At 33.0% G+C, this 25,613-nt stretch overlaps 1 protein-coding gene across 1 annotated transcript in view; it reads left to right on the top strand.

Annotated features, from left to right (window-relative positions):
• The first annotated feature begins 1,110 nt into the window (after window positions 1-1,110).
• Window positions 1,111-25,613, top strand: part of LOC142334848 (dynein axonemal heavy chain 5-like) — a 36,467-nt gene continuing 11,964 nt past the window's right edge. The window contains exons 1-8 of the mRNA XM_075383175.1: window positions 1,111-1,436; window positions 7,266-7,348; window positions 7,536-7,616; window positions 8,942-9,036; window positions 12,162-12,405; window positions 12,873-12,980; window positions 13,311-13,487; window positions 16,734-16,906. Of these exons, the coding sequence (XP_075239290.1) occupies window positions 1,256-1,436; window positions 7,266-7,348; window positions 7,536-7,616; window positions 8,942-9,036; window positions 12,162-12,405; window positions 12,873-12,980; window positions 13,311-13,487; window positions 16,734-16,906 (1,142 nt within the window). The 5' untranslated portion in view covers window positions 1,111-1,255. The remainder of the gene's footprint in view (window positions 1,437-7,265; window positions 7,349-7,535; window positions 7,617-8,941; window positions 9,037-12,161; window positions 12,406-12,872; window positions 12,981-13,310; window positions 13,488-16,733; window positions 16,907-25,613) is intronic.

Raw genomic sequence — 25,613 nt, 5'->3', positions numbered from 1 at the left:
AAGATAACAAAAAACGACAAATACGGATAAACCTCTAAAAGCAGAATTTTTCAAAAACAATATCTTTCTATGAACATCTAATGTGTAAATTTCTGACAAAAGAGTGTTTTTGGAACCCATAGACCACCTTCTTTAATTGCAGTAGTAGAAAATTTAATTTTTAACTTGTTCTTTGAGCTTCTCAATTCACTTTCTGAATCCCTCTTCTCAGCGGACTGAATAATTCTATTTTTCTAAGCCTCAGTAGTTTATAAAATGTGAATTGAACAATATTTTGCTTTTAGAAAATTTGCAAATTTGGAGAACCAGGGAATTTTGTTGTTGAGAGGGGCAGGAACATAGTATTCGAATTCTCAAAGCACATTACCGAGCCTCCTTGTTCAATTCTCTGCTCTGGTCTTCCGGAATTTCTGCCCCCCCCCCTTTTTTTGCTTATGGACTTGGCGCGTTTGATACAGATTAGATAGCGGTATTTAAAACAAAAAAAAAGTTAGCACTATTTGCTTTGGAAAACGGATCAGAACTTTTCTACAGCATTTTGTCCTGAATGCCAGCTAATGTTTTGTAGAATTTTAGAGATGCAAACGGTTTTTGAATGTCAAATTTATGAACAATTTGTTCACGCTTTTTTTTACGCTAGAATGTGTTCGTTAGTGGGTATTATTTAGTAATCATAATTATGAGCAAAGTTAGCAAAATTTAAGGCTAAGATGTTGCAAAAGAAATGCTCTTATTCGTTGAGTTAGAGTGAATGTCCCGTATCATTGTTATAGGTAATCTAGATAATTTTTAGACGTACCATTATTTTCCTGAAATTAATGCATAAGCGCCTCTTTGGATAGTTTAAGAGCGTCATAACGTGTAGAACGATTCAGAATACTAAAATCGTACACTTTTTCATTCAAGATAAGCTCACTGCGCACCTGTTTTTGTATTGTTTACTAGATTATAAACTGTTTGAAGAGAAAGTTAAGCTGGTTGCTAAGACTGAACGAATTGTAATTGCAGAGCAACACAATGCTTAACATTTAACTACAACGAACTACAAATGAACGTTTTGTAAAATAATGGTTGAGCATAAATTATGGCTATGCAAGTTGTTTATTACATTATTGAGTTGAAAAGTTTTTAATAAAGCCACGTGCTGGTTTAGAGTCAATTAATTCATTTTTACAAATCAATTTGAAACCAAACACGTTTTGAAAATTGTTAAAAATATTCAAGAGTAGTGATTGTGGTATATTGAGCCGCAAGAATGTCTGATCCGGAACCGGGTCAAGAAACGGAACCAACGTCTGCGCCCCCGGAGCAGGAGCAGACCAAAGGGGACGCGGATGCCGCTGCGACGTCTGGAGGGGAATCGGCGGAACCGTCCAAACCTTCGGACGATGTTTCGCCGCCTTTGATAACATCTGGCGATGGAACCCAAATTGGAGGTAAGTCACCAACGTTTGAACTAAAGTTCATTGAAAAGGTAGGGCAATGAGGGAATCTAGTCTTCAATGCACTGTGGAAAAGGTAGGATCTAAAACAGATACGAGTTGGAAACTTATATGGAATAATACAGCGGAAACTTTGAAGAAACATAATGCCAAAGGTGAGGAAATGAAATTGGGAATTAACATATTAGAAAAATCTTGCCCTCTAACTGAGCATTAGCGTAATTAATGAATATAATATACGTAGAATCTATCTATGCACTTCAGTAAGCATATTCATCGGGGTGAAATGGTCATTTCGAACATTTTCATTAGGTTTGTGCAGTATTTTGGCGTTTGTTAACGCTTTGGCTAATGCGTTGAAAATTTCTGTGTCCCTTAGAGCCGCGCCACAATTTGTTCAATTAACTGGTTTTCTCGAAATTATATTCTCGAGTATAGCAATTTTCCTGTTGTCTTAAAAGACTAGTTTCTTGCAAAAACAATCAGACGGTTTTTTTGCTTTTGAGATAATGTCGTTTTCTTGGTCAACAGTAAATATTAATTAAATATTTTGACATAAGAAAAGGCAAAATTTTGTAATTTCAGATCTCGAGATCTCAAAAAAGATCAAGGCTACAACTGGTTGAAAAACATTGTGAGACTAACAGAATTTGACTATAGCGTGAACATCAAAACTTTTATCACATTAGCTTTTTCAGTTTCTTCCACTACAGATTCATTTTTTGTAACTCGGTTTGTATTGCTAAATTTGTGACATTCCGGGTAATGAACAGATTTTGAAGAGAATTGTAATTTTTCTGTTGCTTTTCAAATGTTGGCTATCTGATTTTTCTGAATGGATATATTGTTTTTATAACAAATCTTTTTAGTTTGTACTGCTTAGTGCGTAATGTTTCGTTTTTATTGGTGTCTGGTTGTTGCTTTTTCGGTTAAAGTTTTTTGCGCTGAGGCTCGAAAAGAGTTTTTCGTGCTAATTTGATGAGTTTTTGATAAGATGTGACTGACCTTGTTTATCAAATTCATTATTGCTTACGTTGATTTATTATGCAACCAGCAATTGAAGGAAATTTGGGAGCATGTACGCTAGATTCTACTGTCGAGAAGAGCTTCATTAGTTAAGTACTTTTGAGACGGATTTCAGCTTTAATTGGATTGTTCCCTTCATTTTCTTTAAAAAAGTCCTGATCAATTTATTTCTCTACCTATTTCCGGCTCTATTCGAACTAAGGCAAGTTTTTGCAGCCGGTATGTCAGATTAGCTTTAATTTAATTCTTGACTGCGATTGCGATTAGTTTTTGTTTTTTATTGGACCCTTAGAAAGTTTTCTGTTTTGCTTATCGGGCACACCTGCAGTCTTTTTGTTCAGTTTTGTTTGTTCTAATGAAAGTTTTCCCATTTAACTTTTGAAGTCTATGAAGTATTATTGCATTGATCCCTTCCGACAAAATGTTCGAGTTGGACTTGAAGTTTCTAATGAAATTTTGGCCTTGATCAAATGAGCTAAGTTTGTCACTTTGTTACAGCTTTATCGTTTCCAAATAGTTTTAAAAATGGTTTATGTAATTCTTGATACCCTAGTGTTACATCTCACTCCTTACAGTGAAATTGGTTTTTTCCATCAACTTGCTGAAATGATAAAGCTTCTAATTTTTGCTTGATGTTATCTTATATAAGTATATATAGTTATGTCTTTTATTTAAATTTCTTTAAATTTTTATGAACTGCATTTTTGGTACATATAAAACAAACAAGATGGCTCGTGCAAGTCTGTGCGTATCGCAGTATGTTCTAACATAAATCTCAAGGTTGCAATAACAACCATTAATTTCTCTCAGAGAAACCGTTGGGAGTATCGGAAAGCAACTTATATGCATTTGAGAAAATTATTGTGCTGTTTGAATAAAAAAAAAACTTCCCGTCTTTTTCGGCTGAAAAAAAGCCGTAGCGCATTCTAGAAAGATAAGTTTGGTACAATTTGAATGAAATTGAAATAAACAGACACATTACACACAAAGAAAGTCACGCAAATGCAAACCCCAACTCCAAAAAAAAATTTCCTTTTTTTCAACTGATCTTTACTCAAGGTTCAGAACGTTCAGTTAGATCTTTTTCGGCTTTTTTCTTAATAAATAGGTGTTGTGGACTAGTTGAAGCAATTGTATAAGTAATTCTAATTGTGTCACTAAATTTTAGAATTAAATTTTAACTTTGTCGTTTTTGATGTCTCATGTGCATAATGCAAGTGTTTTCTTTTGAAATCTCAGATGACGTACCAGCTAGATTGGAAAAGTAGAATTTTGGATGCGTAAACAAGAAGTACAAATTTGACTTAAGAAAAACCAGCCTAGCATATATATTCCCACGTTTTTAAAAAAATGTATTTCAACAAAAAGCTTTTTGCCGTTTGAGACTATTTAATTGTGATCTGATGGGCGAACTGTTTGAAAATTTTTAATAATGTTTCCTTAGCCTGACTATTTATCTTTACGTAAATTGTTATGCTGGCTGTTCAAAAATTGGTATTGTTCGCAACGTCAGAACTGCTTGAAACTTATGCTGAAATTCTTTTACTTTTGAAGGAAAATTGTCAATCGTACTGTGGAGTGCGTACCACAGATCCTGATAACTTGGTAATTATGAAAATGCTCATTTTTTTGCATTGTTGCTCCGAGCCCTCTTGAGGGGGGAGAAACTATATACTCAGATGGTTTTTTTTGTTCTGACAATTTTGAACGATCAATATATTCATCGTAGAGAGTTGTGAGTGGTATCGTTAAAAAGCCCGTCCAGCTTAGAATATGGAATTAAAATGATTTTCTTGAATTTCGTTTTCTAGAGCGAGTTATCGATGTTCAAATTTTTGTGAATATTAGACCAATTTTGCGTTATTTTTATTCACATTTTCCTAAATTTTTGCCTAATTTTTCGTCAATCTTGCAAAAATTTGCTAAATTTTCAAAGAATTTTATTTTGGAAGACAAGAAATATTGTTGACTACTTTTATTTAAATTTTTGGCAAAATTTTTGGCCGAATGTATCAAAAACAGCACGAACTAAGCTTCTTTAGTCCACTTTGATTAAATTTTCCTAAAGTACACACGCAAACACAATTTTTGTAAGCTCAAAAGGGGGCTAGTGCTACTTCCATTTTTATCAAGAGTGCTCTGTAGTTAAAATGTTGCCGTTTTTTTGCTAAATTTACTCGTTGATTATAAAAACGCAGCAATTATTTTTGATTTTTAACTAACAAAATTATCGATATTGATAACATTTGAAAAATAGGTGTCCTTAATGGATAAACAGCATTAGCAGGGCTTGTTTTGAACCAATAACAAAACCAAAAATAATTCGGATTGTAATCAGTCGGTCTTTTCAAAAATAATCGATATTTATTATATTAATTGAGGAACAGAACATTTCAAATCAAAACTCACTGGTGATATTTCCAAATTTCTGTATCTGTTTTTTTACTTGAAAGCGTATAATCGTTTTGACTTAAAAAAATTATTGATTTTTAAATAAATAATGGCTTATTAAACTTTACCTCTATTTCTTTTCTTAATTTGGTTAACTTGTAGCTTAGTCTCAGCAAAGAAAGAATGCCTCTTTTTTCTACTGAATAAATATTTCAACTTTTTTGCGGTAAGTTATGGTTTTCTGGCTTTGATACTACTAGATTTTACAATTTTTTTTATTTTTTATGACTTTGCGAATTTTCCGCATTTTCTTGTTTTGTCACATTATTATTTTATTGACTGATTACATATCACATTAAGGCACAATCTAACATATCAAAATCATTATAATATGGATCATGATTTTAACGGCTTAGACACTGCTTTCTGGAAAAATTAAATTGAAATTTTCAATTTTGTCTTTAACTGTCATTTTTACTCTGTCTTTTTACTCGTACTGAATTTCCTGTATAATGACAGGTTTCATTGGTGTTTTATGAAGAACAGTTGAGCCAATATTCTTCAATATTCTGGTTTGAGTAGATGGCTCCTGTCTTTCAAGACTTTGAAAACAATTGGTTTCAAAGGTTAAAAAAACACGACTTCGCAATTTTGTTCTTTTTGTGTTCTGTTTGTTACCTAGTCTCGTTAATTATAGGTCCTATATGACATTATTGATGTCTAGCGAAGGCGTCACATGGTATTAGTGTCAGAAAATTTAATGTTTTCAAAGAATTCGTTATGATTTTACTGGCTTCGACACGGGTCTTTCACAATAAAAATAATATATTTTTTTGTCATATTTGACTTCCTTTTTATAGACTTAAGACATATTCTGGGAAAATAAAGGTCTGAAGGGATTCCTTTGTACGAATAAACGAACCTTTTAATTTATTTCAGTTTGTAGCTAACGGTTTTCATGACCTTGGAAATAGTTATTGTTCAAAAATACGAAAATTTTAATTGATATTGCCCTTTTTTCTTTTTTTATCTTCTTGTTACGTAGTCTCATTAAGGAGAGTTCACATATCACATTATTGATGTTTGACAAAGGTGTAATCGAACATATTTTGAGGGGCGAAATATTGCTTTATGGCTTCGACATTTTTTCTGGCAAGTTTTAATTGAATTTTTATTTGTTGTCTCTTTTGTTATTTTTGTAACTGCATAAAAAATAGGATAATGACAGGTCTTAATGCCCTCCTATAGAAACATAATTAATCATAAACCTACGGGATGTTTTCAGTTGATTTCTAATGGTTTTCAGTGCTGTGAAATTTATTGCTTTTAAAAAATATAAGCAATTTTTTTAACTTTAATGTTTTGTTCTTTTTTGTCTAATTGTTACCGAGCCTTATTATGGACTGGTCCCATATTCTTTTTTGTAGTGAAGTACAAGTTATTTTGTTTAGTTTGTGTCTTATCTGACGCCATTTTGACTTTGTTATTAAGCTTTTTTTAACTGGACAATGTTTTGGATGTAATTAATGTTTGTTGTTATTATTTGATTTTTCTGTTCGTCTTGACTCGCTTTCTTAATAATGGCAGATCTCATGAATCTAATGCGTCATTTTTACTCCACTGAGTTATTTGCTTTGGAGGCTATCTTTTTGTTCATACACCATTTTTTTTGAAAAATACCTGAATTTTTGGGGTTTTTCTGTTCCTCATTTGGTAGACAATTATGCCAAAATTGGGGATGAGCGGGGTCGGAACCTTATGTGCAATCGCACATTACCGTGCCTTCTTGGTAATTCTAAAATAATTCAAAATATGCGAATACCCTTCAACGGCCCGTTCCATCAGATAAAATTCGTAGATTGTTGCCGAAAATGATATGAAAATTGCATCTGAAAAAATGTTATAACTATATCAGTTGATTCGGTTGCTTAAAGTACTCTAATATGTCTTAGTGCAAAAATCTGATTCAACATTTTCATCGAGCATATCTCTTCATTCTTTGCAGCCAAATGTGAGTACAAACTCCTTTCTTCATAATGTCTGCGGATCTCTTCCGTTTGCCCCCCCCCCCCCCACCCTCACAAAGCTTAGTGAATACATGCTATTTGCAGTTCGCGGTACAAGTGCTATTTTATCACAATGATTTGCAATATATGATGGCATATGGTGCAACTTTGGGGCATGTGGGCAGCATAACTTAATGGGTGGATGGGTGGGGTTGGGGTGTGAGGTGAATGGAAAAACGGCAAAGATCTTTGTCTGCGTTATAATCAAACATGTGTTTGTGTGCTTTTGCTTTCTGTATGTTTTTGTGCTTTTAAATTTAGAGTGGGTTTAACCGTGTGATCCAATTTTAGCATGTTTCTCCAAGATATTAGTTGAATTTTCTGTGAATTATGTATTTAGATGAGCCCTCGGGAATGGTCCCAAAGACGCCGGACGAACCGAAAGCGGCTGAGGATGACAAAAAGGGAGGCCGGCAAAGAAAAGTATGCTGACATTTGTTGCCTGTTTTTTTTCAGAAATCAAAGATTTTTCAAAACTTGATTCTGAAGTTAAAATTTTGGAAAACCCTTCTGAATTCAGTTTTTTTTAAATAAATAAGTTCGATTATTGCGAGCCTCCCAAAAAGATGTAAAAGTTTTCAGCTTATTTTTGTTCGCTGTGTGTTAACAGGGTAAGAAGAATATGCAGGCTGAGGACCACAAGATCAACAGAGAGAGACTGAAGCAGTTGAAGGAAGAGAGGCGAGGACAGGTTAGTTGCTTTTTAAATTATGATTATGATGATACCTTTTTAAACCTTTTTCGTCTTTCAGAAGTGGTGTTCGGCATGCATTAGAACAATAGTTTAAGACGAACGAATATCTTATCTTTAAAGGTTGATAACACATAGGCTTATCTTGTATTATTCTGACAGAAAATGTGGAGAATGTTACAAGATAGCTATTCGAAGTTTTCCCCAGAATGAATGGCAAAAAATGAAAGTTTTGATAAATTTTGATTTCACACATTTGTTAGCCTCATCAATTCTTAAATATTTCGTCAATGCAATTTTGAGTACTCTTTACTTTTTGCAATAAATTCAGACTCTCTAAGCTTGACGTTTGTACATGACATTTTTAAAAAATATGCTCATAAAGTTTATGATCGCATCGAGTTCTTTTGTGCTCATTTAGATACAAAACATTTTTCGATCTTTTGCTTGTATGATGAAAAACAAGCCGTTGCTTAATTCAAGGCTACTTGGTGAATTTTTGGTTAAAATATCATACAAAGGCAATTCAATCAAGCAAATCTTCAGAAATTGACTTCCATTCATGCAAAATTATTCCCACCTGTTCTCTTTGTTTAAAAATCAATCAACTCAATCGGAGAATTTTGAAGCCATCTGTTTTTTATTTACATTGTTAGTAATTCTTAATAATTGCGGGAAAATTTTGCAATTATGGAGTAAACCATGTAGGTTTAATAATTAAGATGCTGTTGATTTTCTTGATTTTTGCGTGAGGTTAATTGGAAGTTGCCAGCTCATCAAATATGAGGCGTAGCTTGGCGGTTCAGCGGAAAAACAGAACAGTAAGTTTTTAAAAATTAGTTTCTTGGCAATCAACGCCCATATTGGTCCAAAGAGACGGTTGTTTATTTTGCGTCTCAGAAGATTTGCGAGACCCGAGTTTAGATTTTGTGTAGGTTTCGGGATGATAATGATTTCCGGCGCTGATGTAGCAAATACCTGTCTGGATAAGCTTTTTTCAGATGCGAAATGTAGCTTATTCTGTTTCTTCCGGCAAGATTTTCTGTTTGCTTTAGCTTAGTGTTCTACGGTTTTTGAAATTTTAAAATAACTTTTTGTGGACCAAAACATATATAAAGTAGCCCGGCTCACTCATCATACAAAATTCTTAAGCAGTCATACTAGATCATATTTGATTCTTTGTAACCATGATGGGTCATTTATGATTTATGTGATTTCTTTGTAGTCATCTAAGGATCATACAAAAAATCAAACTTACTCCCGAAATCCCGAAATAAACTGCATCTATATTCACTCGGGTTCATATGGATTTCCATGTTTTGTAGACCGACGAGAGACATCGCTACTTGTGGCACAAGTTAGCAGATGTGGTTGGCACAGACGAGAACAGTGTCGAGGACCAACTCTTGTCCGACGACAGGTCAGTTCATTTCTTTCTCTCAAAATTTCTTTCTGCTTTAACATTTGGGATCTGTTAAAACGTCTTTGGGACTAATTAAATCCATTAACGCGTTTAGTACTTGCCAGCCTTTGCTTGTTACATGATTGGGTTTCCATAAAAAAACCGACACCATAGTTATGGCAAAACCGGTTTGATTTTTCCATTAAAAAACCATTAATGCGACCATTAAAAAAACCGGTTGATGTGCCTATTTATGATAATCCTTTATATTAGTGGTCGTAATCTGTATTGTTATCTGGATTATTGATGCTATTTATTACGAACTTGTATTTCTTACCACCTCCAATTGCGATTTGTTACCTTTGTTCAAGCTTGTTGTTGCGACCCAATTAGTGGCGGAGGAACTATATGCTCAACTTGTTTTTTTTGTTCAGTCAGTTTTTGCCGATCGATATAAGCTTCGTACAAAATTGTGAGTGGTATCATTAGAAGGGTTGTCATGCGTATAATATTAAAAAGATTTTGAATTGCGTGTTTTTGTAGATTTACGGAGGTTTAAGGTTCTGTGAACGGTAGGAAGTTTTCTGTTCTTTTGTCACATTTTTCGTACCGCGATAGAAAGGTTAATTTTGAGGTCGTCGTTGATTTTTTGCAAGGAAAAATCATTCGGATTGTATTTTTGCTCTGTCATCTTTTAAATTTTTTTGCATTTTTTGTCCCAGTAACCGACGAGTCTGATATATTCAAGCCCTACAAGGAGGCCCAATGAATAAATGTTGTGCTTTCTGAGTAAAGCTCACAGTTTTTATGGCTCCGGCAAGGTATTTTTCGTATTCTTGAGTTTTGCTTGTATTTGTTGTTTTTTAGTCTTGAGTCTAATGAATCATAGGTCTTATTAACTGCCTTAGGAGCTATTAAAGAAACAATTGATTGTTTTCAATTGATGTTTTCAATTGATTCAGCAGATTTTTGATAATACAAATCATTTTCTCTTTTTTTGTTTATTGTTTGTTTTTTTCTTTAAATTGATTTTTTGTTTTATAAATGTTAATTACAGACCAGAAAGATTTCAATTCAAGGCTCAGTTACTGACAAAACAAAATTACTTTTAAATGAAAGCCAATGGACTTACCTTACAAGTTCAGCGAGAAGGCCAATCAAAAAGGCCACAATTTTTCAACACTGTGTTTGCGTAAACTTGTTTGTGAAATTTTGAGTTCCGCCTGTATTTGCTGTTGTTTTTCATTCTTTTGACCTAGTCTCAGTAATAACATGTCTAAATGGGTTCCTAGTCAGCGACAAATTAATCCACTTAATGTTTTCAAATGAGTTTTTGTTCTTATGACTTACGATTTTTTAAATCGTTTTTCTTTTACATTGTGGCGTAATCCCAGCAAAACAAGAGGCCGCGTCATTTTCAACTGAGTTACAAAATGGTGTGCATTGCTGTTTTACCATTTAAAAAGTGGTTTTATGGCTTTGGTACTAAGAGTTTTCATAATTTTTTTTTCATTTTTGATAATGTTCCAATTTCTTCTTTGATAAACGTATTTTTAACTTCCCCTTTTTATTTTTGTCTACACGTTTATTTTTCAAAAGATACGGTACAGGCAACTTTCATGGTAAAGTGCAGGTCAATTTGTTTTGTATAGTTTTCATCTGATGCTATTTTGACTTTGTTAATATGTTCTTAATTGAAAAAATAGATAGGCATTGAGTTTTTGTCGTTGTTAATGCTTGTTGTTTTTATTTGATTTTGTTGTTTGTCTTGTCTCTTGGTCTCCTTAGTTGCAGGTATCATTTGCCTTCTAATGAGGTCTTATTCAATTTGTTTAGTTGTTTGAGATTAAAGCAATCTTTAAACGGATACACTAATTATTTTTGAACAATATATGGTTTCTATCTCTTCCTCACTTGATACATAGTTAAGTAAAAAATGTGGTTGAGCGAGGTCGGGACACAGACAAAGGCACATTACCCAGCCTCTTCGTTGAAATATACGTTTTGAATTTGTGAAAAATTTTCAATACTGTTTTTATACCCAGTTTCATAGTAACGAGACGTAAAAAGGCTTATTACTTGAGGCAAGTACTGTGAAAGGATCACGTAAAAAATTAACGACAATTTGCTTACAACAAAAGCTTTTTTAATTTTTTAGTCCGCTATATGGCTCCAATAAATTTTTCCTCAAAAAGCGGTTCAGTAAAATGACCTATTGTTTTCTCATTTCAATGTTTTTTGTTAGTTGTGGTTCTTGTTTATTTTGGTCAAATTAGCTTGCTATGGATGTGTTATCTTTTTTTAAAATCAACACTCTCTGAAGTTCAAGTGAATAATTCAAGAGTTAATTTCCAAAATTTAAGTGCTGTTTTCGACTTTCTGTTCTTTAAGCTTCGAAAATTTTTGACCATATATATTTTTCCTGTCACTTCTTGTTTTCTGGATCCGTGACGTTTTAGTCGCTGCGAAGCTATATTTTATAGCAAGTTAAACGTCAAATAATCCAGACAGTTGTGTCTGTATGCAGTTGTCGTAGTTGTAGGTCAAAATCAGTGCCCATCGATAGTATTTTGCTGCGAATGTTTTTACCAAGCTTTTTCTATTGCTAAAAACACTATTGGTTCTTACATCAGTTTAAAACATAAGATCTGTTCCTGAGATTCATGACAATTTGTATAAATTGTTTAAGAGAAAGTTCCATTCTCATGAGATGTGGTAAAATTATCTTAGTTTTTTATGCTTGAGGGGTATGCTCGGGTTTTCTGTGCTGCATTAATTATCCTGTGAACTTTTTCAAGTTTCGTAAATGTTTTTTTTTGTCAAAATTTTCAGAAAGTTTTCCTGCTTCCAATAGTTTAACATGGATAATTTTCCTTTTCTCGAAATTTTTATTTGGTTATTTTGAATTAACTGCAGAAAATAACATTTTGTCAGAATTTTATTTTGTAGCAGCTAGATTTTCTCTATATAGTTCTCATAGTTTTGGCGATTGTGAAGCAGACACTTGAATTGATATCACGAGCACTCTCAGCGGCAACTCAAAAAAAAACGGAAGCATTCGGACTTCATATAGGATTAATATCTGGTATATTTTTAAGTTTAATTTATGCCCCCGAAAGTTATCTGATCATGCCTGATTTCAGATGGGACTACATCGAGAAGTTCTTCGCTGCGGGTGGTTCGAAGGCTTTGATGTTCTTCTATCAGGACGTGGCCAGAGATCCAGTCCCAACCATGCGTCTGGATGCAGCGAGCACTGTAATAACAGGTGCTGCAACTAAGAAGTTGTTCATCACTAACGGAATGCAGGAACCCCTGTTGGGTCTGTGCATGTTCTTCGTAAGGAACTCGAACCAGAAAGAAGTCACCAATCAGACCATCGTTAATGTACGCCGTTTTTTAAACAACTTTTCTTAAGTAGCTCTGGGTTTCAGCGTTTTTAGGTTTTAACAATAAACAAAACTTTCTGTATTTCCCTGGCTAAAATGTTTGTAGGCAAGAGCACTGAAAAAGATGCCATTTTGAAAATATACTGAATTATTTTAAAGAATTTTTCTGCTGGAAATTGTTTCAGCTAAAGAAGGTTTTCTCATTCTCCCTTTTCATGTGTTTCCAAGGAATTCAAAAGGTGGATTGTTACCATTGCCGCCAAAATCAAAACATTAGAATTCAAAGGGCATCAAATTCAACATGAAAATAAGAAATTCAAACTTGTAGTTGAACATCATGAAAGAATTCTTGACGCCATTTTGATCATAATCTAATGTATCTCCCTGTTTGTGGGCAAAATAAACTGAATTTTTATGTGGGTCATTGCATCACAAATTTTGACTCAATATTTTTTCGTTGTTTAGGATGTGAATTTTGGTATGATGGATGCTACAAACGGGAGTGTGTTGGAAGCCTTAGAAACATACCTCTCCACTACCTTGATCCCAGCTCTCAAAGCCAGCTCACCCGAGGTATGCAACACATAGTTAAGCGTCGTTGTTTATTAAATTATATCAATTTGATAAGTGATAGTTAATTAATCCCCTTTTTAAAAACACTTACATTCCATGGACATAAAGCATTATGAAAAATTTTAAAACGAATCTGGTGAGTATGGGAAGATTTCAGGCTTCAAAATTTTACCTCGACACACCTACCTAACCTGGTGAACCTAATTTTCAATAATTAAACACAAGTTAGGACTGTTACTATCAATCATATTAACCAGATGATGTTAAACGAAAATAGGAATTAATTGTCAATAAATCTAGAACTCTTTTGCCAATCTATTGGCCTTTCAGGCGTGGGGGTCACTTAAGAACAGCAAAGGTACTCAAGTGCGAGATTTCCTGGACTCCCTTGACAAATTCGTGGGCACATTGGGTGCTGCCAGGACGTCTCTGGAAGGACAAATCCAGTTGCACGAGTATGAGTACACACCGATCATTGACATGCTGTCTACTCCTACTGGTTATCAGGTGAGATTCCGCGCAAACGCATGCAAGATGAACTTAATTGTCATTCAGATCAATTCTTAATTCGTATTGACGTCTAACATTTATTTACACGGTGAAAATACGATAAGAACATTAATGCCTGTATGATGAAATTCAATTGCGTGTATGATAATTCGAAATTTTTGCTTGTCGGCTAGTTTTCCTTTGTGAAAATTTTATCAGACTGTATCTGATTAGTGTCGTCGAATACCAAATCTATAATTTAAAAGCTCTTCTCGGTAAGATTTACAGTAAATTTTGCCTTCTTAATTAATCGCTTTTTGTTGGTCTGAGAATTAATGCTCTCTCATTTTCTGGTCAAATATCTACAATTAACATATCTTTGTTGTCAGTTTTCACTATTTGCGTATTCGCGAAAATGCGATGGCTTCTGGGGTTGTGATTTCTGAATGGTGCTAGTACAATAGATCGAAAGACAACAGATCGAACGCGAAAATTGGGACATTAGATCGAAAATTAAATTATTCAAGTTGAGTACTGGCCAATCAGATTTGAGCGCTCATTCATTATACAGCATATAACATGTTCTGTTGTGATATTTTGTTCGGTTGTGATAGATTCATATCAAGTCCCACGGGCCGCTAAGGCATGGCCATGGCTCGCGAGGCATGGCCATAGTGTGGTAATTATATTGCAGCTCGCAAATAATGCTTAATTTCAACCAATAAGAACAGAGATTAATTTTCGATCTGTTGTCCCAAATTTTCTGTTTTCGATCTGTTGTCCTTTCGATCTATTGTCCGGTCACCTTTCTGAATATCATTCTTATTGGTGTAAATCATTTGGCTAAACTTTGCCATATTTACCGCTCTTCATTGCGAGTTGTCATTTTCTTCTACACTAATCCTGCTAAGTGCAAATTCTTTTCATTTACATCATTAGTATTTCATACTGATAAAATTTGGAGCTTTTATGAAACGAGCAAATCTGCATTTCCATCCGTGAGATGGTGTGGGTAGACTCTTTTGTTGTTCTTTATTAAAAAAAAACATTTTTGATGTATACAATGGATCTTGCGTTGTATTGGTTCCTACGAATTTCACTTTCTGGTGATCAGTGTTTTCTGCAGACTTCTGCTATTTGTTCTTGCACTTACTCAATTAAAGAAACAAACGTGAAAATGAACAATCGCCGGTTATTTCAGTCTAATCTAAAAATAATGCTTGGGGAATCAAAATGTAGCTACGAAACCTTACATATTAAGGTATTTTGTAATGTGTCTCGTATGAGTCAGTTGAGCTTTTACTCGTGCACTTACTGGGATTTCGTATCAGGGGCTCCTTTTTGCTCCCCCGTGATTTTTTTTATTTCTTTTGACTCTTAGTTTTTTAAATTGTTTTTCTTGTCATTTGGTTTACCGTGATTTTTACTCTTAACAAAGGTTTGCACTCTTTTTCAGTATGTTGAATTTAAATTTTGTCAAATATTTCTAAAAAGATGAAAAATCTCTAAAAGTGTTTCGAATTTTGTAAAACGTATAAGAAGTTTTGCTTATTATTTTTTCCACTTTCGTTCAAAATATATTTATTTTGTACCAAAGTGTTCAGCACTGCAATTGATTATTTGCTAAGGACGAGGATATTCTCGTTGAGATGTGAGTTTTCCTTTTTTGACACGGAAGCTGAGAAGAGAAGACCTTGTTTTTTGGTATGTCAATTTCCAGGCAATGCTTGTTATGTCATCTTTTTTCTTGGGATTTTCTCTTAATAATTAATAATTTTGGTTCCTGCGTAATCGCAGTGGAACAGCATTAGGCTACTACGGCCTGTTCTCAGCTGCCATTTTTCTTATTATTCCCCACATTTCAGAGTGTTCTTTTTATGAGTAGCATTGCTATTTTTTTGGTGACTATGGCCACTTTTTTTTGCGTCTTAGACTTTGACGTAGTACCATAATTGCAGCCAACATTAATCAGGCTATGGTCAACCTGAAGCTATGGTTAAGTACGCGCTCATCCTCACACAGACAGCTTCAAGGAGGCAGGGGATTGAACTCTCAATCATCGGTGTGTGAATCACACACGTTACCTCTCGGCTATTCCGTCTATCAGGTTACCATTGTGGCTTTGCCATCTTGATAAATGCTTTTCACGTGGTTTTTTATTTGATTTCCACTGATTCCCCAATTTTTCCTATCGAGTTTCTTCCTCAATATTTTTCAAAGCCTATATCAAGCTTTTGCTAGGCCTCGTTTTTTGTTTTTTTTTTCAATAAAAAATTTTTTAGATTATTTTTCAAACCTCCCCATTACCTCGGTTTTATTTATTTGTCATTTAAATTTTTGTTGAAAACAGTTATTTCACGCTCACTTCATATACTTTTTTCTCATTCCACTATACATTTTTGTCATTCATTTGTTTGCGAGACATCATTTTTCGCTCTCAATAGCGCTAGTTTTGCTTGACGCGCGTGAATATTTGCAATGTCTCACTTGACTTGCCTCACCCTTAAGCTGTCTTCAATTTGAGGTGAGTATCTCAATCAAATAGAAGCTTTTTTGTCCGCACGTTCTATTCCCAGGAGTTTCTAAATCAAGTTGAGACAGCACAGTTTGTAGTTCTACTTCATTTGTTACTACATATTCTTCATTGGTTTTTTAAGCTACAGTTCAATGACGCTCTCGCATCTATTTTCTGGCAATCTGCCAGGTATATTTTTTCTCAAGAATTGTGGCTCAATTTCTGTAGATGCCTTTTCTAATTATAAAGATCTAATTGTAATCTCAGAGCTCGAGCTACATGTGCTTTTCCAATATGTCGTTTGTGATGTCGGATGGAGGCATGTAAAACAATTTCGCCGAACAATAAAACGAGGCAATCTGTCATCACTAATACCCGGTTGTGTGAGTTCATAAGCTCAAAACTTGAAAATCCGATTGTGTGGGTTCATATGTTCGAATGGATAGCCCGATTTTGTGGGGTCCATCTTCAGCTATGTTGAGGTCGCAATAAACTGGGGCACCGCAAGATGACCATCTTTTAAGGGCTTGGATGAATTTATTTCGTTATCACTAATAACCAACTTCTTTACCAAGTAGTTTGTCAATTCACATTTTCTGATTAAAAATATCACTTGAATTTGGTTTTGATGTTGACTCTGTTAATTTTTTGATCTGTGTTGAACAAGTCGGGCTTTTCTGAATGATGTCTTTACTTCTTTCGAACTTAACTTAGTTAACTTAACTTAAATTATGTAACTGGTATTTTAGGACGCGGCTGCGAGTAGTGAAACGACAGAGAAACTTGAGACACTGTTGGGACAGTGGTGCAAGCAGATAGAGACAGTGTTAGCAGAGAGTGAACAGATTAGAAGGGAGGCAGATGACGTGGGACCCTCTGCTGAGTTAGAACACTGGAAGAAACGAATGGCCACTTTCAACAGGTAGCAGTCACTCATTTGAAAACAATACGATATTACAATTGGATGCATATTAAACTTGAATTGTTTTTGACTACTGATCGGTTGGACAGAAGTATCTAGACTTTTTTCCAACCATTATAAACTTTTGATTCCACCATATGACCTATGGGGAATAGTAGATAAAACAGGGAAACCAGCCACCAGCAAAATTTGTTCCCTTCTCCTAACGCTAATCGCGCATGTCGAGTAGGAACAAATTTTACTGCTTGCTGGTTTCCCTATTTTATCTACTACTGTATATTCACTCTATATTCACTTCTTATACAATTAAAAACTATCATTTCTTGTCTCACTTAGTGCAAACCACTAGTACAGAGTTAAGCTGGTAATTTACCATTATCAGACGGATAGTTCGGGTTCTATCCCCACCGACTCCGGTGGACGTATCCCAGTACTAGTATAAAACTAACAAGCACGTAAAACCAACTTGCGAAAATGAACTTGAATAAAAAAGAAAACTTGAACAAAAAAATTAAAATATTAAAATAATTAAAATTTTCATATATACCCCTAATCAATATTTAACCAATCTAAAACTAAAACTTCCTGTCTCACTTGGCGTAGTGGTTAAATCATCGAGTCTAGTTAAGTTGCTTTAGCAAACGGAAGGTTTGGGGTTCCTTCCTCACTGACTCCAGTGAACGTCCCCCGATTGGCGATGCCGCCTTTCAGGATTCTGATGAAAAAAAAAACTATGAAACTAAGTGAGATAAAAAAAAAACCAAATTCACAGTTCTTAAAAAGGATGATCCCTGCTGTGAGACTGTATATGGGACACACTGTGATGGGTATACAGTCAAAAACACTGAGATCGGTGGAAACACAGTGATAAGTGTTTTTTTTTTCAATGTAACTTGCGAAAATTGGTGACGCCTCTGCGGGGATCGGTGTAAGGACCTTCAATCTTGGTCCCCCAACCGCTTCACGGATAACTTGTACACAAAACCGGCGTAACTCTAAACTTTTATGTTAAATCTTCCAGCATATTCCTTGAATCTATCTTTGGTGAGTGTATATCTATATCTATGTAAATAAATACATAATCTACACTTAAAATTTTTCAATCTAAATCCACTGATGTGTTGATTTTCTTTACACATAATACAAGTTATATATAGACTAGGATCACTATAATGTATATTCATATGATTAATATAATCTCTATTCTTAAAGTAACCTTTACAGATATAACATCCAAATAAACTATCTAAACATTTATCACAACATTTTCTCCATGATTTATCTTTACAATCACTACATTTTACTGATGTAGACATTTTCAATTTGTATGTTTTCAAAAATGAAAATTTTGTCTATAAAAATAAAGATGTCTAAAGTAGAAAACGTAAACTTTTGTTATATTTGTGATTTGGCCTTTGAAACAAGGAAACAATTTGCCAAACATAATTTAAGTGATGAACACTTAAATATGGCAAGAAAAGAGTATGAGGATGAAGTGGAAGATCCGCAAAGCGGCTTCTCCGATGAAATCTTGGAGAGGGTGTATAATCCGGATGAAGATGACTATGTTTTCAAACCCAAAGATAATGCTAAGGATATTATTAGAACTGAAGCTAAAACTAAAACTAAACCTAAAACCGTAGACAACATCTACACCAGAATTAAGTATGAATGTAAAGAATGTCATGAAGAATTTAGGAATAAAATAGCTCCAACTACTCATTCATATAGTCATAATCGCAAGTATTTAGAAAACACTGAATACTTTGATATAAATTCTAGCCAGAACATGAAAGAATTTTATATTACTGATAAAACTGGAAATTACATTGAAGATATAGATGAAGCCATTAATAACTCATTGGAAGGAATTAAAAACTGTTACCAGTATTGAAAAGTTAAGAGTTTTAAATATAAGATTACAGTCGAGTGTGATTATAAGAAGAGAACCAAAGTAGAAGTTAAAATTACAAAAATATTCTTCAATACTGACTATATTAATAATAACGCAATTTATGAAAATGGAGACTTCACTCAATGGCTAAACTTCGAAAAGGAAATATATGAAGGTTATGGTTATGATTTCGAGTTTCTTGGAATAAGAAGTATTCAGTTGAACATTGAGCCAACTAAAGCATCTATTGGTACCCATATAGATTTACCAGCTGATCTCAAAAACTCTAAATCGATATTGAATATACGAAGTTATAAATACAATTGCTTGCAACTAACTATTACTGCTTGGCTATATCCTGCCACGCACCATACAACTCGAGAATGTAAATTTGTAGATAAACTTATTGAGCCAAGACAAAAACATGAAGATGACTTCGGATATATATTAAGAATACAGAAATTATATAATATTAATTTTTGGTTATACACACCTTGTGGTGGGGGTAAAGTAGAATTGTTTAAACCAGTGGATGACTTTAATAAAGATAGAAAAGATGTAAGAATACTAGTTTGGAGTAATGGACAAATAGAACACTGTGCTCTAATTAAAAACATAGAAACCTTGTTAGATCGACCAAATAGAATGAATCACAAATTCTATTACTGTGATAGATGTACATATTGGTTTGATTCAAAAATTAAATATGACAAACATGAATGCAACAACTCATTCAAACCAGAGATTGTTTGTCCTAAGAAAAACATATTACTTTTATAAATGAACACAAACGTCAGAATATAAAAAATATTATAACTGCCGATATAGAATGTTGCATTGTTGAAGTCTCAACTAATGGTTATGGCGAAGCATCGGTGAAACCGGTTCCCGGATGGTCGGAGACCCATAAATATGTAATAGCTGAACATATTCCTATAGCTGTGGGTTACACCTGGCAAGGTAACTTCAAGCACTACTTCGGTCTTGATTGTATCAAAAGATTTGCTAGAGATCTATTAGAGATAGAAACAGAAAACAATTTCAAACACAATGAAAAGATGATATTCACAGAAGAAGATAAATTATACCATGAAACTAATAACACTTGTCATATCTGCAGCAAAACATGTATTAATCCGCGAAGCGGTTACACCGATAAAGTAAGAGATCATTGTCATGAAACTGGTAAATATAGAGGACCAGCATGTAAGATATGTAATCTGAGGTATAAACAACAAAACTTCATTCCTGTAATATTCCATAATGGCTCTGGCTATGACTTCAACTTACTATACAGTGAAATCTTCAAACAGAATAATGATAAAAGAAAAGTAGATAACATACCACTAGCTGCTGGTAAGTCTAAGATGTTTAGCATTGGTTGTCTCAAAATCTTAGATAGTTATAACTTCTTAGCTATGCCTCTAGATCAAATGGCAAAGATATACGGATGTAAAACTAAAACATTATATCCATATGAATACTTTGGTTTAGATGATTTGGGAACCACGACAAAGTCGTATGACAGCGAAGCTGCCAATGGTAGCAAAGCTACCTACCAAGAAGTTATAGGTAATCTGAAAATAGAAGACTTCAAATCCTCACTACATAATAAATTACCAACACAAGAAGAAGTAGATAACTTCAATTATGAAAACAGTCATAAAACTGGTAAAGATCTAACTATAGAGTATTTACAGAATGATGTTGAAATATTAGACTATTGCATGAATGAATATGTTAAATTAAGCGTGAAAGAATTCAAGCTCAATCCACTACATTACGTTAGTCTCCCAGGTTATAGTTTTGATTGTTGGTTAATGTCAAGTGGTGTTACACTAGATACATTGCAAGATAAACAAATGTTAGATGATTTTGTCGGAGCAAAGAGAGGTGGTATATGTGGAATAATGGGAGATAGATATATAAATAATCAGGGAACCTGCTTCACAGCTAGTAATACTAATACTAATGCTAATATTAATGATAATAATAATACTAAAACTAATACTAATACTAATACTAGTACTAATACTAATACTAATACTAATGATAAAGTTTTTAATAGAAATATGTGGTACTTAGACGCAAACAACCTATATGGTTATGCAATGATGCAAAAGTTACCTTATAAGGATTTTGAGTTTATTACTACTACTACTCTAGATCCGCCAAGCGGGTTCCTCGATGTAATATTGAATACTCCAGATGATAGTGATCATGGTTATTATATAGTTTGTGATATTGATTATACTAATGAATGTAAAGAGAGAACAGAGCAACTAGCACTAATGCCTAATAAGAGAAAGATAAATGATAATGAATTAGGTTACAAGGAAAGAGATGGGAGCAAAGCAAGATCCGCGAAGCGGTTACACCGATCAGAGAAATTAATCTTAGATCAAAACAACAAAACAGAATATATGGTTCATTATAGGATGTTAAAGTTCTATGTTAAGATGGGAGTAAAAGTAACAAAAATACATAGAGTAATTAAATTTAAACAAGACTACATATGTAGAGATTATATACAAAACAATACTAACAAAAGAGCAACAGCTAAAACTGAAGCAGAAAAGGATGTAAGGAAATTAATGAATAACTCACTATATGGAAGAATGTGTATGAATCCTCTGCATTTCTTTCAAAGCAAGTTCTTGCATGATGAAGAAAAAATAATGAAAAGTGTAAGTAAACCAACATTTAAGAATATCACTAGATATAGAGATTATAGCCAAATAGAATATAAAAAGAAAAAAATAGAATATAGCTCACATGTATATGTGGGAGTAACAATACTCGAACTTAGCAAATTACATATGTATGATGTAGTCTATAATATTCTACAACCATCCCTCAAAGATCTAACACTTCACTATATGGATACAGACAGTTTTGTATTAAGTTATTGTGAAGGTAATGTTAGTGATGAGCATATGGATCTATCCAATCTCGAAAAACCAATCAAGACAAATAATAAAGTCCCCAGCAAGTTTAAGCACGAGCTTGTGAGTAGGATTATTGAGGAATTTATAGTCTTAACACCTAAGACTTATTAGTTTGGTTACCCACGGGCAGAGCCCGTTTAAAGATAGCCCAAAGAATACTGAAGAAAAAGGAATAAAGAAGCATAATAATGCTAAACATGAAGAGTATTATGATGCATTAATGAATAATACACAGAGAACAGTAGATGAATGTAGAATACAAAAAGTTGGTAATAACATGACAACAACAAAAACAACTAAGATTAGTTTAAATATATTTGATGATAAAAGGTTTTATGTAAATAACATTAAAAGCTATCCTCACGATGAGAATCTATATCTATTCAAAAGAGATCTAGTAAATAAAATCTGTGAAGCATAGTTAAATTTAAACAAAGACCTACTTATAAATAATATTAAAGAGCTAACCATTAATGATGATAGAAAGTTAATCCTTGCTGCAATTACACTATATAATGATTTATTATAATTATAAAAAATGACTAAACTAGATAAACTTATAGAATTAAACAATCTAGAAAGACAAAACAGAAGAAATAGATTAGACGATAAATTAAAACAACAAGAGTATTATGGTGAAATAGAAGAGTTATTTGATCCTTTAACTAAAACACTAAATGCAAACAATGAACAGAATCTAGCATTAAGTGAACAAACATTAAGAGCAATAGATTGGCAAAATCAAGAGTTAGATAAACAAACTAAGATGATCAGTGAAACTGCTTCGCAGATTGGTGAAACTGCTTCGCAGATCGAGCAAGCTGGTTACCAGTTTAATGAAACTGCTTCCAAGATGGGTGAAACGTTAAAGGGGACTCAAGATATAGCACCAGTTTTTGTTGATACAAAGACAGCCAAACTTCTTCATGACATGGGGGCTCAAACTAATCCTCAATTAAAATTAGAACTCGTAGATTTACCTAGTAGGAGATATAAAATGAATGGTGTTGATATAACTCTAGAGCAGGGTGCATTTTTAGTTAGGGATAATGTATATGAGTTTTCAGAAGGATTTACTGATTTTCTTACTAAATCAAATATAACATATGATAATATTGAGGAAGATGAAAACAAAATTAAAATATTTTTAAAGGATATTAGATATGATTTAGGAGAAGGGGATAAGAAAAGTGCTAGATATAGAACAATAAAACGTATAATGGAGATAAGAGATGATATATTTGGCAGGGGATTAAAAAGCAACCCAAATAGTTTAGTAGAAAGATTAGAACTATTAATACTAGAAACAAAAGCTGGTCATGATGGATTATATGATGAAATGCTAGATATATCTAAGCAACTATTATCTATAAATATTATTAATCAAGAGCAACTAGATAATTTTGTTTTTAACTATGGTAAATGAATAATGATGGAAAAACAACAACAACTCCTAGCTAAAGAAGTATTCAGTCCTCAAATAACAAAGTTTAGAAGAGAAAGAATAATACCACTATATAAAGATGAAACATGGTCAGCTGATTTAATTGATAAGTCATCTCTAAGTAAATACAATAATAATTATAAGTTTATATTAACAGTTATAGATATATTCACAAAATATGCATGGGCTATTCCATTAAAGAATAAATCTGGTTTATCTATAACTAATGTTTTTAAAACAATCCTATCAGAAGGTCCACTGGGTGGCTCTGAAAGTCGAAAACCAGAAAAGTTATGGGTAGATAGAGGTAGTGAGTTTTATAATAAAACATTTAAATCTTTACTTAAAGAATATGAAACGAAAATATATTCTACTTATAGTGATTTAAAGGCTGTGTTTATAGAGAGATTCAATAGAACATTATTACATTTAATAAATAAACCAATGTTCATCAATGGTGATGGTAATTGGGTAAATATATTAAGTGATGCAGTCATAACATATAACAATAACGTCCATTCAAAAATTAATATGACACCTGTTGATGCTTCTAATAATCCTGATAAGGTTAAATACACTTTTAATTTTAAGAATATTAAGCCAGAACTTAAAGTCGGTGATTATGTTAGAAATGCAGATAAACGCAATATCTTCTCTAAGGGATACACTTCTAATTGGAATAGAATACTATTTAAAGTTAATAAGTTCTAAAAACACAACCACCAACATATAAGATAGAAGATATTAATGGAGAGATAATAGAAGGTAAATATTATGAACAGGAATTATTGAAATCCAAAATTGATTTCGAATCTAATAATAAAACTTTGGAAACATTAAATATAGACCTCCGGTCATCTGCGAAGCAGGTTCCCTGATGGTGAAACATGACCGATGGTCTATCTTCGAAAAAGCTACACTTATAAGCCAGCAAGCTGGATCAAATCTTTCTGTAAACAAATACAAATATGACAAGAAATAGATTTAATCAAGCTAAACATAAATCAACATTAACATCAACAAACAACTTAACACTAAGTAAGGCTCGTGGGTTATTCCTAGAAGATAATGATAATATTGATATGAAGGATACCTATAAAATTACAAATGTTCATCCTCCAATAGATGAAAAGGATGTGGTTAATAAAGAGTATTGTGACAATAACTTATTATCCTCTTCTAATAAAATTGATATTTTAAGTATAAACATAACTGAACTAAGAAAGGGTGATTTTGATAAAGTTACAACTAAAACATTACAACTTAATGAAACACAAGTTAATGAAGAACTAATTAATGAGTTTATTGAATCAGCAAATGAAGTCACAAATACTGTTAACTTTTGTAATAAAATTGCCGCTGACACTATCTCTAAGTATAATCATTTAAAACAAGAATTTGATAATAATAAGTTTAATCAGAATATCACTAACATACAACTAGATGAAATGTTTACTAATGGTCTAAGGGAAATGAAAGAATACAATAAATCTCTTAGAGGTGTTATAGTACAATATATAATTTCTATACTTTTACGAAGTAAGTTACTTGATAATAAAGAGAAAGACAGACTTGAGATGCATTATGGTTTTAAACAAGAAGATATAACGAAAAAAATAGAAAGTTTTTTTACTAATGAAAATGAGTCAGCCAACAGCACCAAGTGAGAGCTTACTGTATCCAGATTTATCATCAGTATCAGAACGGTTGATGCGCGAAGCTGCTGCTGTCAATGAACAGCAGCTAAATGAAAAGATTCAAGCTAATAATAAATTTAACAATAATATTAACATTATAAAAGATATTAGAAATTATTATGAAACTGAAACTAATAATTATAATAGGAAGTTAAGTAGATATAAAAATTATATTAACGTAGCTGAGATAACAGAAATACTATTATCATCAATTGCAACAACAGCAACAACAACATCAGTTGCATTAACAGGTATAGGATTGCCTTATTCTATACCCACAGCGTTTGCTGCAGCAACTGTTTGTGGTTCATTATCAAAAACAATTAATACTAAAATAAGAAATAAAATTGTAAAATATTCACAAATGTATATTCTAGCTAAACAGTTTAGTGATAAATTTAATAAACTATATACTAAATCAATGAATGATAATAAAATAGATAATGATGAATATAATGAATTAGTCAAGGTATATGAGGATTATAAGAAGAACAAGAAAAATAAACTAAGTGTTTTTTTAAACTAAAGTTAGTAGTGTTTAGTTATAATAACATATTTAGTAATAATAATATTAGTATTAATATTTATCCGCGAACAGACTCCGTCTGTGGTAAACCAAGCGGTTACACCGATGGCAGAGCATGACCGAAGGTCAATCAGGGAGCCTGCTTCGCAGATCGATAGATGTAGAGTTAGAATTAAATTATCTCTTCTTTGTACCTAA

The sequence above is a fragment of the Convolutriloba macropyga genome, chromosome 2 (assembly GCF_964194025.1).
Source record: "Convolutriloba macropyga chromosome 2, txConMacr16.3, whole genome shotgun sequence".
In the NCBI taxonomy this organism is placed as follows: domain Eukaryota; kingdom Metazoa; phylum Xenacoelomorpha; order Acoela; family Convolutidae; genus Convolutriloba; species Convolutriloba macropyga.
Note: the sequence above shows the minus strand (reverse complement) of the source record. Positions and strands in the feature narration are given on the sequence as shown.